This window comes from Oryzias melastigma, linkage group LG8 (assembly GCF_002922805.2).
Source record: "Oryzias melastigma strain HK-1 linkage group LG8, ASM292280v2, whole genome shotgun sequence".
NCBI lineage: Eukaryota > Metazoa > Chordata > Actinopteri > Beloniformes > Adrianichthyidae > Oryzias > Oryzias melastigma.
The window spans coordinates 16,721,273-16,734,547 of record NC_050519.1 but is presented as its reverse complement, the minus strand read 5'-3'; the positions used below and the strand labels follow the sequence as shown (position 1 = coordinate 16,734,547).

At 40.6% G+C, this 13,275-nt stretch overlaps 2 protein-coding genes across 5 annotated transcripts in view; one reads left to right on the top strand and one right to left on the bottom strand.

The window, feature by feature from the left end:
- Positions 1-424: 424 nt before the first annotated feature.
- On the top strand, positions 425-2,798 carry socs1a (suppressor of cytokine signaling 1a). Its single transcript, XM_024271325.2, has 2 exons — positions 425-689; positions 1,444-2,798. Exon 2 carries the CDS (start codon positions 1,501-1,503, stop codon positions 2,098-2,100), a length of 600 nt encoding a protein of 199 aa, XP_024127093.1. The 5' UTR covers positions 425-689; positions 1,444-1,500; the 3' UTR covers positions 2,101-2,798.
- A 6,802-nt stretch (positions 2,799-9,600) lies between these two features.
- The window catches only part of clec16a (C-type lectin domain containing 16A), a 38,174-nt gene continuing 34,499 nt past the window's right edge, over positions 9,601-13,275 (bottom strand). For all 4 annotated transcript variants that reach the window (XM_024271323.2, XM_024271320.2, XM_024271322.2 and 1 more), the window contains one exon: positions 9,601-12,000. In XM_024271323.2, coding sequence (XP_024127091.1) covers positions 11,462-12,000 — 539 coding nt within the window. In that variant the 3' untranslated portion in view covers positions 9,601-11,461. The remainder of the gene's footprint in view (positions 12,001-13,275) is intronic.

Genomic DNA, 13,275 nt, shown 5'->3' with positions numbered 1-13,275 from the left:
TGGGCCCACCAACAGCTGCAGGATTATAAATTAAGAAGTCATCCAAATATAGAAAACCTAATAAAATACAGGCTAAACGACGCTGGAAAAATCTGACACGCCATAAAAGGTTGAAGATTACTACATGTGGAAAATAAGGCAATTTATAGCAGATTATTTTACAAAGAAGAGGTTATAATTAATAAAAAGCAGAAGTTGACATCATCACCTAATGTGTCATAAAGTTTTTTTTTAAGCATTATTATTCATATACTTTTTTTTTGCAATACTTGGTTATTTTTCTCATATGTCTGTTTTTTAAGTGTTTACACGGTTCTGTGCAACCGCGCGAGTTACTCGAACATATCACGTGACTCTGCGGTTTTCTCGAATTTCTTCAAATCTGAAAAGACTTCAAATAAACTGAAACGTCGCAGCTGAAGGTTTCAGTTTCGTTTCTGTTTCACAGAAGCGAAGCGATTCAGAGAACAAGGGGGCGGGGCGGGGCCAACGGGCGGCCTCTCTATAAATGTGAAGGAGTGTTTACTCGGCGTCCAAACGCTCAGACGAGCCAGACGGAGGAGAGAGGGGCGAAAGGCTATGCTTTCCTGCGGATTATCTGCTGGATATTGTTTGCCCCTGCCTGCCTTTTTGTTGCTACTTCGGAATTAAAAAAAAGATTGAACCGCCGCTGTCATCACAACAAAACGGTAAGCATTTTTTTTTTTAGTCAGGCATATTTTTAGACAGACCAAGGAAAAAAAAGTAAAATAAATAAAATTAAATTAATAAATGAAATTATTTTTTTATGTGCTTTTAAGAAAAAAATAATAATTTCCACAATTTAATAAATACATACATAAAAATATATATTCGTAATTAACGCTGTGGTTACATATAAGGGATGGTGACTCTTTAAACTTTACCCTCCACACTGATGTTTATCTCCTACTGGAACTGCACTAGTTTCTATTCACAGAAGCACTAGCACATTCTCAGAAATCCTGATGCCAAATGTGGTGAATCACACAGCAACCTTTTGAAATCCAGTCATGATTGACAAACTCATTAAGGTCTAGGAGAGTGGCCTCACACATGCCCCTAAGGAAGAATGGGGTCACTTTAGGAAAGTTGTTTTCAAGAAGTATCAAGACTCTGATTCTTTATTGCTCAGTCATGGTGTCATTTATGCTGCTGGCTCCATGAAGTTTTGTTTTCACTATTTTTTTGCTCCCATCAAAACGAAATTAAACGAGTAGTGCCTTAAGCATGATCTGTACCGTGTGCCATGGATTTGGATTCCAGCCAAACCATGAAGTGAAGTTCCACTAAACTTGGCATTGCTTAACAGAAAGTAGGAAACATTATTAGTATTTCTCCAGTGACGGGTAATAAATGAAACATGCATGCATGCATGTGAACCTGTTTTAGCTTATAGACTAATGTTTTCTTTTTCTCTTCCAGGATGTCAGTGTGGGCGTTAGAGATGGGAGAGGGTTTGGGGCCTCTCCCTTCTGTAGGATGGTAGCCAACAGCGCAGTGGAAGGCCATGAAAAGAGCCATTTGCCAAGCTCACCCCCTTGCACGCAGTCAGACGGTCTTCAGCGCCGGGCAAACCCAAGCCCCAGATCAGTCCACCTGACTCACTTTCGTACCTTCACCTCTCGAGAGGATTGTGACACCATCACCGATACTGCGGCCAAACTCGAGCGCAGCGGCTTTTACTGGGGCCCTCTGGGAGTGGAGGACGCCCACCGCATGCTGCAGGACGCTCCCTTGGGAAGCTTCCTGATTCGTGACAGCCGGCAGAAGAACGTGTTCTTCACGCTGTCCTACAACGCCAAGGGCGGGCCAGTCAGCGTTCGCATTGACTACAAGCAGCACAAGTTTTCGCTGGCGGGCAGCGAGCGCTCCTTCTTGACACTGTTCGCCCTTTTGGAGCATTACATCAACTCGCCCAAGAAGAGCCTGAGCGTCCCGTACAGGAAATGGCAGCCATCTCTGCAGGAGCTGTGCAGGAGGCGCATCGTGGAGATGTGCGGCGGAAAGAGCCACCTCACGGAGCTGCCTGCCACCCATGTGGTCCAGGACTTCCTGTTGGAGTTCCCTTACAAACTGTGATCCACCAGGTGTCCAGAGTCTTGGCCGTGCTATGTCTCATTTCAAGTGTGCAATTCTTTTCAAGTAAATGCACGTTGGTGGAGTCGCTGGGCAATGCTGCGTCTCCATGGTTACAGACGCACGCAGCCGACCCTTCTGTGCTTAAACAATGTGAAACGTTCGTGAAGAGACAATACAACGTTGGGCGACTACAGGCAGCTTCCAGTTGGACAGAAATGATTCAAAGCATATCATCACCCAATACCTCGAGTGACTCAACTAGCACATGGACAGAAGATCTCAGAGCGTTGGAAAGTGCTGCATTAAAAGGAAACTACAAGCACAGTGGAGCTAATAATAAAAGGCGCCACAGAAATCCAACAGAGTCTGTTGGTCTTACTCACCTTCCACGGACTTTTTGGAAATGGACTTGTAGCCAGTTCCGGTGGAGGGTACGCTTGAAACGAACAGAAACGAGACTTTGTAGCACATTTTAATACTCTAATATGAAGTGTTTACATCACAGCGTAACGTTTGTCAACCCTGAAGGTTCAAATATCCGGACGAAATGTAAGCGTCTGGTATCAAGTCGTACTGTATGCAGAGGTGTCTCACCTCTAAATCTTTTTTTAACTATCTCTGCCAAGCAGATATATAAATCATAATTACATTATTATATTTTATACGTATTTCTTTTGAATAAAACATATTTAAATGAAGTCTTTTTGGGTTTGTTTGAATCTTTTACGTGTGGTGCGTGACACGCCCCCTCATGGACCATGTGGTGCTGTGTCACAGACGATAGAGCAGACAGACAGGAAATGTGGAAGGTGGAATACAGTATTATCACCGCAGTGAGTCATCTCTGTAAGGCAGAGTGATGGGTGGGTGGGGCTCTTTTGGTAGTAAATGAATTGTTACGCTCATGCACAAGCACACTTACCAGAAACGGGGCAGAGGTGAGATAAAATCAAACATGTGTGATTATATATGTGTGTGTGGAAGCAGATCAAGCTTAATGTGAACAAAGTTCAGACTCATGAGGAAGAGGGAAACTTTTGGAGTTAGCGGTTAAAGAAACCTGTTGATTCACTGCAACAGTTCAGTTTTGAATTTAACTTCAAAGAGGAGACATGAAAAAAAGCTCAACGTTTCCATAAATCTAGCTTATATAATTGAGATTCAGGAAGATTTTTCTAGAGGTTTTGCTTGAGGAGAGTTGCCTGTGGCACCACGTCTAAACTGGGCAAACCACTGAAACTAGACAACATTGGAGTCAACTTTATATGGTTACCTCAAACCGAAAGTGAGACACATTGAACCATGACACGCGTTAGATACAGGAAAAATCCAGACTTTTCTTTTAATTTAATGATTCATGAATCATAAAACAATGTCATGTCTGGGCCAAGTCTTAAGGTTAAGCTAAAAGAATGAAACGGGCAAGAAGCAGCTATACTACACAAGTGATCATGAACATCATAAAAACATGACATTATAATAATGGGAAAACAAAATCTCTTTTAAAAAAGTGTTTATTTTCATCTCTAATCATCCCTAACTTTACTATAATAAAGCGTTTACTGCTTACAAATGAAGTAGCAATACACCCAAGGAGTGTATTGTAAATTGTGTTTGTTTGAACATGAAAAATGTAGTTTCTAAGAGAAATGGAATCTCACAATCTTAAAAGGCGTAGGAGATAGAGTAAATGTGACCATAAAATTCATTCTTTTTTTCTAAATAAAGGCAAATTGAGAGAAATTTTACAAACAAAACAAAGTACTGCAAGTGCAAAATTAAAGTGCTTTGACACCAGGATATATATCTGAAGAAGGGAGGAATGTCAAAAAGGAATGTACTTTTAGTATGGTTTCACACTGCACTTTCACAGGAGGAGAACACAGGAGCGCTAGCTCTTAGCTAGCTAGAGCTAGGTCGAAATTCCTACCCTAATCCCTAATCGCAAAAAAAACTATACAATGCAGGACTATCTAATTCCCTGGAATTTAAAAAGAACCATGCTCACTACTTTTTTTTTTCCTTCTAAATGGCAAATATGGCGTCACAGATTTCACAAAGTGAAAATCTAACCAATACAAACATTTTACGATATCTATTTACGAACCCACTGTGTTCTGATGATGAAAGGTTTGTTAAAAAAATACGTTTTTTTTTTTTTTTTTTGCAAAAATTGTTCAAACGCAATGCATTGTGGTCCATATTTGCCAACTGATGCACAATTATTTTTTTGCAAAGACTTCTGGGAGATTTCTAGGGCACTAGATTTTGGTACAAAATGGTGAAAGCATATTATGGTGAGTGGGGAAGGAATTCGGACGTAGTCACAGTTATTTTTTAAAATAATTTTTCTTTAAAGCAAGTTATAAAAATTATAAAATAAAACATAAAAGTAGGTGGTCTCATGCTATACACTTGTTAAACTGACAAATTCTCCCACTTTCAAGAAGTAGGGGTGTGGACTTCCAACAAGCTCACTCCTGATTGGCGAAAGTGGTTGCCATAGAAATACTCACTCAGACAATCACTGCTTACTTTCTATTTCTGGTGGCAACAGAAATGATTTAATTTTGTTGGAGCCGGAAGTGACCTCACACTTACTCGGTCCAGTTCTCATGTACAGTCTATGGGTGTCCGCCGCCTTTACCCAACAGACTCATTCTCTCTTCTATCTTGCACATATATGGATGTATGGTTCGGGCCATCTGAGTGTTACTTTTTCATATTTTGGAATTCTCCAACTTGTCGTTTTTTGACTTGCTGGCTGTTCCCATTAGTGCTCGGGACGCGGACCAGTACCAGGACGCAGCTGAGACCTGTAACCTAATCCCAATACGGTACCACATCCCAAACAGCATGAGCCTGAGGGTTGGGGGACCCGTGATTTAATGGGGACACCCAGCACGTCAGAAAACAAGATGGGGATACCCAAAACGTCAAAAAGTGATGAGGAGGGGGGCATAACCATATGTTCATATATGACAAATTGGGAATGAGAATGGCAGCCAGTATAGGCTCCAGCAACCCCTTCATCCTGAAAGGGATTCAGCTTGTTTGGAAAATGGAGGGATGAATCAAAGCTCACTTGATTGGTCCACAGCAGACTGTAAGTGAGCTTTCACACCAGCTCAAAACACTGCAGACTATCCAAAGAGACAAACACTGGTGCAGACCAAACGGTGCAGTGTGAAAGTCTTTGAAAATGCTGTACGCTATTCACTTTTTCTTGAACTATTTTGACAATAGAACAGGTGTTCAACTAAACCAAAGAAATTCTATATTCAAATAAGAACAATAATTATTTGACCTTCATGCTAGTTTGAATGCTTACATCCTTTTTCTGGACGTGTGGGCCGACACTACCCATGCACCTTGTGTTAATGGTGTGAGAAGAATTGCAGCGAGCATGTGTGTGTGTTGGCGTTTGGTAGGCTCAGGACATTTGCCATTTGGTCAATGGGGTCTTGATTTATGTCAGTGAAACCAAACACCCACAGCTGTCTACAAGATCAGACTAACAATTGTTTATTTGCCTGTGACATTTATGACAGTAACACACCGTGGCCGCGCTGTTTTCAACCTAACACTGCTACAGTGAGAAGCCACCGGCGTTTCACCAAACCTCCAACACTAAGACCAAACTTGCTATTGAGGGTTGTGATGGTATGGGGAATTTCACAAACGCTCCCAAACACATAGTGACTCATAGTGAGTGTAATCCTCACAATTGATGAAAAAAATAAACTAGATTTCACACAGCAAATCTATAGCTGCTATATCTATGAGCTTGAGGATTACAAAAAAAAAAAGGTGTGATTTCTTGTAGGCCTGGTTGCTGGTGAATCACACAACAGTTTCGCTTAACTCCTCCGTTTTCAGGACATTTACAATTTTTTTTTTTTTTTTTTGGAGAAGTGAAACGTGAAGTGAGGTGATGTGTGACAGTGAGCCCATCAGCTGATTTCAGAAAAAAATGTCATTTTCTGTTCTTCGAATGATGAATGTTCTACAGAAATCAGTCCAAAAATGACCAAATAGGGAGAAAGAAAAAAAACGACTGAAACATCCGCTCTAGTCTTAGTCCATCCCAGCAAGGAAAAGAATGATCCTTTTCTGGTGTGAGACTCTTGAAGTGCTCTTTGCTGAGCTTTGTTTAAACTTTACTGGAAGAAGCTTTAGTCATTCACTGACTTCCCAACTTCCTCCTTCTCTTATGAGTAAAACATTTAAGGATTTACAACTCAGATTTACAGGAATTTGGAATAAGGAAGCTATGATTTGACACTTAGGAAAAAATAAAACATCTCTTTCTCCCTTTGAATAAACCAGATTATTTTATCAACTGATGCTTTTTTGGCACTTTTCTCCACAGTTGAGTGAAAGTTTTCCTCTTAGGTCATAGTTTTCAGAATGTCTCCTCCTTTCTTTTTCAATGGGTTTTTTACTCCACTTTTCTTATGACGCAAGTGAAACTATAGTTCTATAAGCAAAACTCAAAGGTCTAAACATGGTTGGAACCAGGAAGTAAGACCGCCTACCTCCATGCCAAAAATAAAAAAACTGACAAAAAGTTTTGTCGACTAATAATAAATGTCAACATGACTCGAGTGTGGCAATCAGTTCCTTTTTTTCCCTCTGGCCTTTAATCAACTATTATTTGACCTTTAATGTTGTATATCTCAGTCTGATTCCACATGTCAGAATGAAGATGAACTTTTTGTTTCATTGGAACTGAAACATAAATGGTATTTTAAGTTAGATTAAAAAGAATGGTTATCTGATTGGTGAACTAGACCACTGATGACCATGAAGAAAAACACAGATTTAATTTTAGGCCAAATGTAAACTTGAAATAATGGTAGAGTCAAACCTTGAACTCAGAAGTTCCTCATCGTTTTCAGTAAGAGAGTGAGGAACCTTAAAATCTACATTCATTCCGCCCTCGTTAATGCATGTTCAAGTGGTCACTTCTAATAAGTCTATTTCCTTGATGATATTCAGGCCCCTCCTCCTTCATCTTGCAATGCAGTCCTTTAACTGCTCGCTACAGAGCTTTCCTCTCAGCGGCAGTGCAGCTGCTGTGACACAGAGGACACTCCCACTGCGACAAATGTTTTTCTTTTGTAAAATCATTACCAGTGTTTTTTTAATGATAAATATGCCAAACTCAAAAAAACTGGGTCATTTTTAAGTAGTGGTGTGTCTTTTTCCCTCTCACACGATTCGATACGCATCGCGGTACATGGTCCACGAATCGATAAAGGATTCAACTAACTTTTTGGCGATAGGATACAGTCTATTTTTTTTTTTTTACCATAAACACTAAAATCTAGATATTTCTTATTGATATGGAATTTAAAGCAATAAATAATAATGCATGAAATGTATTCAGGTCTCAACTTGGAAGAAGCCAACTTATGATTGGACGTCTTTTTGTTTGCATCGCATGGACATAAAAAGACAAAGATGGAAGGAAAACAAACAGCAGAGAAACTCTAGTTTGCCAAAAATCAATTATTAACTTCTTGATTGATTTTATACATTTTAACCAACATAATCTTGTTCAAATCTGTGGTTTTTTAAATGATACTGCAGTTGCTTGATCAGTTTTTGGATATTTTTTCCTAACGGATACTTACTTACTCCTACTGCCCGATTAATTTTTTTGATAAGTATCTAATATCTTTTGCATCCCTATATTTAAGACATATTTTCTGCAGAGCAGTAGGAGTTCATCAGAAATGCTCATTTGGGTTGTAGGTGGGACTGTTGGCACAGAAGTTAGCTTAGTTAATACTGTCCCGTTAGCATCTCACAAGCCCAAGCTAACACTAGCGTAGCAAAACAAACAGCGAGCAATATCGGAGCCATCCAGCCGTAGTTTTGAGCCAGATACCAGAATTGGTCCAGCCATAGCCGTTACTGCGTCACAAATCCAAGCTTTTTTCAAGCATCCGGTTTTCATCCGTTCCTGATCCGATTTGAATAAAGAAATGCAGTTTTAATCTTAAATTCTTCCATACATGTCCCCCACTATGAGAAAAAGCTACAAGAACATGTTAATGTAATCTGTTTAGTCACATTTAAAAGCTGCTGTGTACAACCGAGATAATCTGGTTTGAATTGAATTATTTGGACTAAAATTGGATTATAACAATGAGTTTTGTCAGATGTTTTTTTGGTTTTGTTTAGCACTTTGACACCTCATTTGTAAACTGGCACTTGATGAATAAATTGACCTCAAAAAGGAAGAAACATCTGTTAAATGGCAATATATGTCGCCTAATCTAAGGTTTAATGTTCATCAGCTTTTGCAAAAATAGTGATTACACTAAACTTCCTTCAATATACATTTAGCATTAACATCTATCTATTTTAGCTTTAAAATATTTTAGATTAAAATAATACAAATGGAACTAGTACACAGATTTGTTATCAACAACATCTACATCTAGTGTTTTCAGGGTAGTTTCAGTTTGGCTACACACTACTCAGAAAACCTTTTGAGAAGTGCCAGGTGACGAGCTTCAGAGGTGAGGAGTCCAATCTTCAGTCGTCTGAATCGCAATTACTGCAGCGTCTGTGGTTTAGCGCAGAGAAAACACTTTGAAAAGAGATGGGCTCAGTACCAGGAAACCATTCACGTTTACGCACGAGCGCGCAGACTTCCCTGAAGAAGGGAACCGTGATTAAAGTAACACGTACAGACCACAACTGACTGCGGGGCCCCGAGCAGCCACGAGGGAGGTGCAGACCACGTCACTCCCTCAACCTTCAAACAAGGTGATGTTTACATTTGGTTGTGGACGATCCAAAAATAAAAAAGATATTTTCATTTTTACAATTTAAAAATCAATTTCGTTTTTAAGAAAGTTCAATTTTCAGTCAAAATAAATCCTCCTGCGCTCTAAAACAACAGACAAAAACCAAACTTTTGTTTAGTAGAATAATTTATTGCAGCTCTTTATTTATCTCTATTTTACTGATCTATAATTACAAGATTAAAAGCATTTACAGAGCATAAAAAAGTTACTAACACACACATTCAGTCAGTTTCATGGAAGCTCGTCACGATTCGCTGAGCTCTCCAAACCATGACGAGCTTCTTTCGCGTGATCTCACCATCACTCTGCTGCTTTTTTACAGGCGCAGGATGAAAACATTAAGAGACGGACACAAAAGAGAGTATTGCTCTGAATTCCTCTTTTACAAATTTGAACAGAAAAAACAGCTGGAAAATAAAGGAAGAAGAAGCCTTAAATTCTGCCAAAATGAAGACAAATCCAGTCTTGTTGAAATAAAACCCTGCTGCATAAAAAGGAGAATTTCCTGCTTACATTCATCTCTCCTCTTGTAGCTTAGCTTCTCAATTATTGCGGTAAAAAAAAACTTCATTTGTTTGGATTAAAGCAAAACAGGAAGTGGAGGTTAGCCCTGTGACAACAGGAAACCATCTGCAATTCGTTTTCACAACAAACTCAAAATTAAAGGTCGTTCACATTTGTTTTTTCCTGCTTTTATTTCTTCTATGAATCTAATGAAAAGAATAAATTACCCAAACCCAACAATAATGTTGGTGACATTCATAAGTATTCCGACGATGTTGGAAATCATTCTCAAACTAGTGGATACATTCAACGGAACAAACAGATTTAAAGTGCCACCCCGATCTTCTTTTGATCTGTTAAAAGCGTTCCCTCTAGTCTTTTCATTATAATTATGCTGATTTTAGTGGCATTGGAACATAGTCTCTGCAGAGCGGCAGGTGTCTTTAGAATTTTGAGGTGCAACCAAAATGCTGACTAATATTGGAGCTCTGCAGCCATAGTTGAGTGCCAGATTCCGGAGGAAAGCAAAGACGTTCATGGATGTATTCATCTACAAGTGGATGAATCAGAATGCAGCGGTTGTGGTTCGCTGTAGCAGCTTTTACGTCACGAAAAATGCAGAAATGCAGTTTTGAGCCTAACTGTCTTTAAATATGTCCTCCATCATCAGAGAAATGCCACAAAATATGTTAAAAACACAATTTTCATGGGGGGAATCTTTAAAGATGACATTGCAGATGATGAAAATTGTGTTTTTTGGGGGTTTGTAACATGTTGTTGCGGCATCTTCCTAATGATGGAGGACATAAATAGAATGAAATGCAATTTTAGGAATATTGTCAAAGTATTTCTTGATTCAAATCTTTGCAAATCAGGAGCGGATTAATAAAATGTAGTTTGAAAGAGATCACATTTGTGACAAAAAAAAAAAACATACTAGTAAGCTCCCAGCTCCAGTCCATCCTGATACACTTGTAGACAAATGGACACATGAACGTCTTCGATTTTCTCGTTCGAGGCGTCATCTGGCTAAAAACTGTGCGGAAGTTAGGTTAATGGGAGCTTGAAGGAAAGCGGATAAACAGAGATCTCTTGGTAACGAGGGGGGGAGGGGGGCGGAGTCTTTCTGCTCCCACCTACAACTGAAAGGGAAATTTTTAATGAACTTCTGCAGAAATGATGTCCTAGAAGGGGGCTAAAACGGCATAATCATAACTAAAAGACAAGTGAGAACGCTTTGAAAACATATCAAAAGATGATGGGAGTGGATCTTTAAAGCCAAAATGCAGACGTGTCAAAACCAAAGTGAAAAAGAAATGCAAGAACTGTGACTTTGGCTCTTGCAAGGTTTTGTTTTATTTCAGTAACCTGTTTTAAACGTGACCTACAAACTGAAAGACAGAGTGAGTTCTACCTCCACAGAGGTATTTGCTGTACTTCATAGCTCCACCTCACTGAAACGCCTGCAGGTTTTAAACAAGGAGGTTTTAGTGGGTAGTGATGCAACTTTGCTTCATTCATTAATTGAATCATCTTTGCTGATGATTCTTGTTTTTCCTGTGATGTCGAAGGAAAAGCGTCTGAAGAACTAAAGAACAGAAATCTGGCGAGTGAGAAAAAGGCAAACGCAGCTGATCGACTTTCAATGGGCTGATAAAGAAAACTTCCAGGCATCGATGAATGTTTAATGACCTGAAGCTGGAGACATCAACAATGTTGCGTTCGAGCCCAAACGTTGATCCGGACGAGTAGAAAAACGTTGCTGGTTGCAGGAATCGACACCTGCGCGTGACACTGCGGTCTGGCACTGTGAGTGCGCAGATAATAGGATGTGCTTTGGGACTTCCCGGTATGTGCGGTCTTTGTTCTTTCGGGTAATAAAAGAGTCTTTATGTGCAAACGCGAGTGATGAGACGCCTTCAAAAGCCTTTTACAGACTATTTACATCAACACGGCTCTGTGGCGGCAGCGTGAGACTCAGTCTATTGCTCCTGACACGTGAGGGTGGGGAGTGCATGACGTGTGCGGGCTCCTCAGTCCAGCTCGGGCGAGTCTGGCATTTCAGTGCGAACGGCTTCATCAGCAGCTGTCGTCTGGGTCGGGAGGTCTGCTTGTTGCTGCAGGTCTCCGTCAAACTCCAGAGCGTCGTCATCGCCTGCAGGGCGTTCTGCTCCATCTGCAGCTTCGTCTGTGGGCGTGACCAGCTCAACCGTCTCGGTGGTTTCTTCCTTCACTGTTGCATCCGTCTCGTCCAGCGGAGACCCCCCGTCCTCCTGCGGGCTCTCTTCTTCCTCCTCTAGAATGGAGGCCCCCGGCCTGTGAAGGGAGTGAGTCACAGCACAGGGGTGCAGGTGGGGCGAGTCGGCGGGGGGCAGTAGCGTCAGTGACTCCACGCTCAGAGCGTCGGCATCGCTGTCTGTGAGGAGGGAGATGGTGGGCTGGGAGGCGGGGGTGAGGCTCGGGGCCAGAGCTGGACACGGGCCGGAGGAAACCCCCGTTACTCCATCGCCGCCTCCATCAGCTTCTCCGCCTGACGACGAGGGCGGAGTGTGTTCTAAGAACGCACTATCATCTGAGGGAAAGGTAGAGCAAAGAATGAAGTACGGGGAGGGAAAACATTACCACACAGGAGAGAAAAGTGTGACGCATGCTAACACTTTTGTCTGCTTTGTCAACATCAGAGTTCAGAACCTGAAGTCCTAAAACAAGCGTCCCATTTTGGACGCACGCCTAAAAGTCGCACGGGTGGTTGTGGAGCAACACTGAGAATTACACACAACCAGAAAGAATCCAAAAAGCTCGTCCACCTGGTTTCAGTGGAAAAGTTCTGACAAATCTTACTTTTTTAAGCTTAATTTTCCCCCAAAATGAGTAATTTCCATTTATTACACTAGTTTTTTGTCACTGTATTTAAACTGAATTACAATTAGGTACATCAAAACTCAGAATATACAAACTATTCGCGTAGAACTAGCAAAATAAAAAGTACTTATTGGGTGGTGCAACATTTGATTTTAAGATATTCATTCTAGAAGTTAGCTCTTTTAGCTTTCAGCCACAGTAGACGCGTTAGCCACACAAGCCACTAAGATACATTGGGCGTGTGAGACACTTTAGATACATTAGCCACATTAGCCATGTTAGACATGTTATCCACATTAGAAATGTTAGCCACATTAGACTCGTTAAACACACTAGGCACTTTAGATACATTAGGTCTGTTAGCCACGTTAGCGTAATCTTGATAGCTCTAACCCCCAACCTTTTTTTGAAACACATAGAAAACACACTGATCGCAAGAACAAATGTTATTGTCACTATGCTAACTCCCAACTAGAGCTGGGCGATAAATCAATTTTATCAATAAATTTGAGATCGTCACAAAAAAGATTTATTTTTGGAAAAATCGTGATTTTATTTTACTAACATTCTGCTTTCATGGGGTTTCTCTGGGCCGGCTTGTTTTTCACCACACGCAGAAGTTAAAATGGCAGCTAGCAAAGAGGATCGATGCCAAAAAAAGGAGCTGTTTTTTCAGCTCTATGGAAATGCTTCAGTTTTGCGATTTCACACTTGGAGTAACAAACTGCACGCTGTGAAATCAGTTTGAAGGCTGTTATAGCCGAAACTTGGAGTACAACAGATTTGTTTCATTACTTAAAACAGACTAGAGTGTGAAAACATATTCTTTAACGAGATGCTAAATCTAGCATCAGCTCATTAAACTCTTGCTAATGTTTTACATACATTTTTACAGCTTGTTGTCATGTCCGCCCCGCCTCTCACCTCAGTGGACCTGCCTGCTGGGTGGAGCGATCACGCCTGATGAGAATCACCTGGTCCTGTC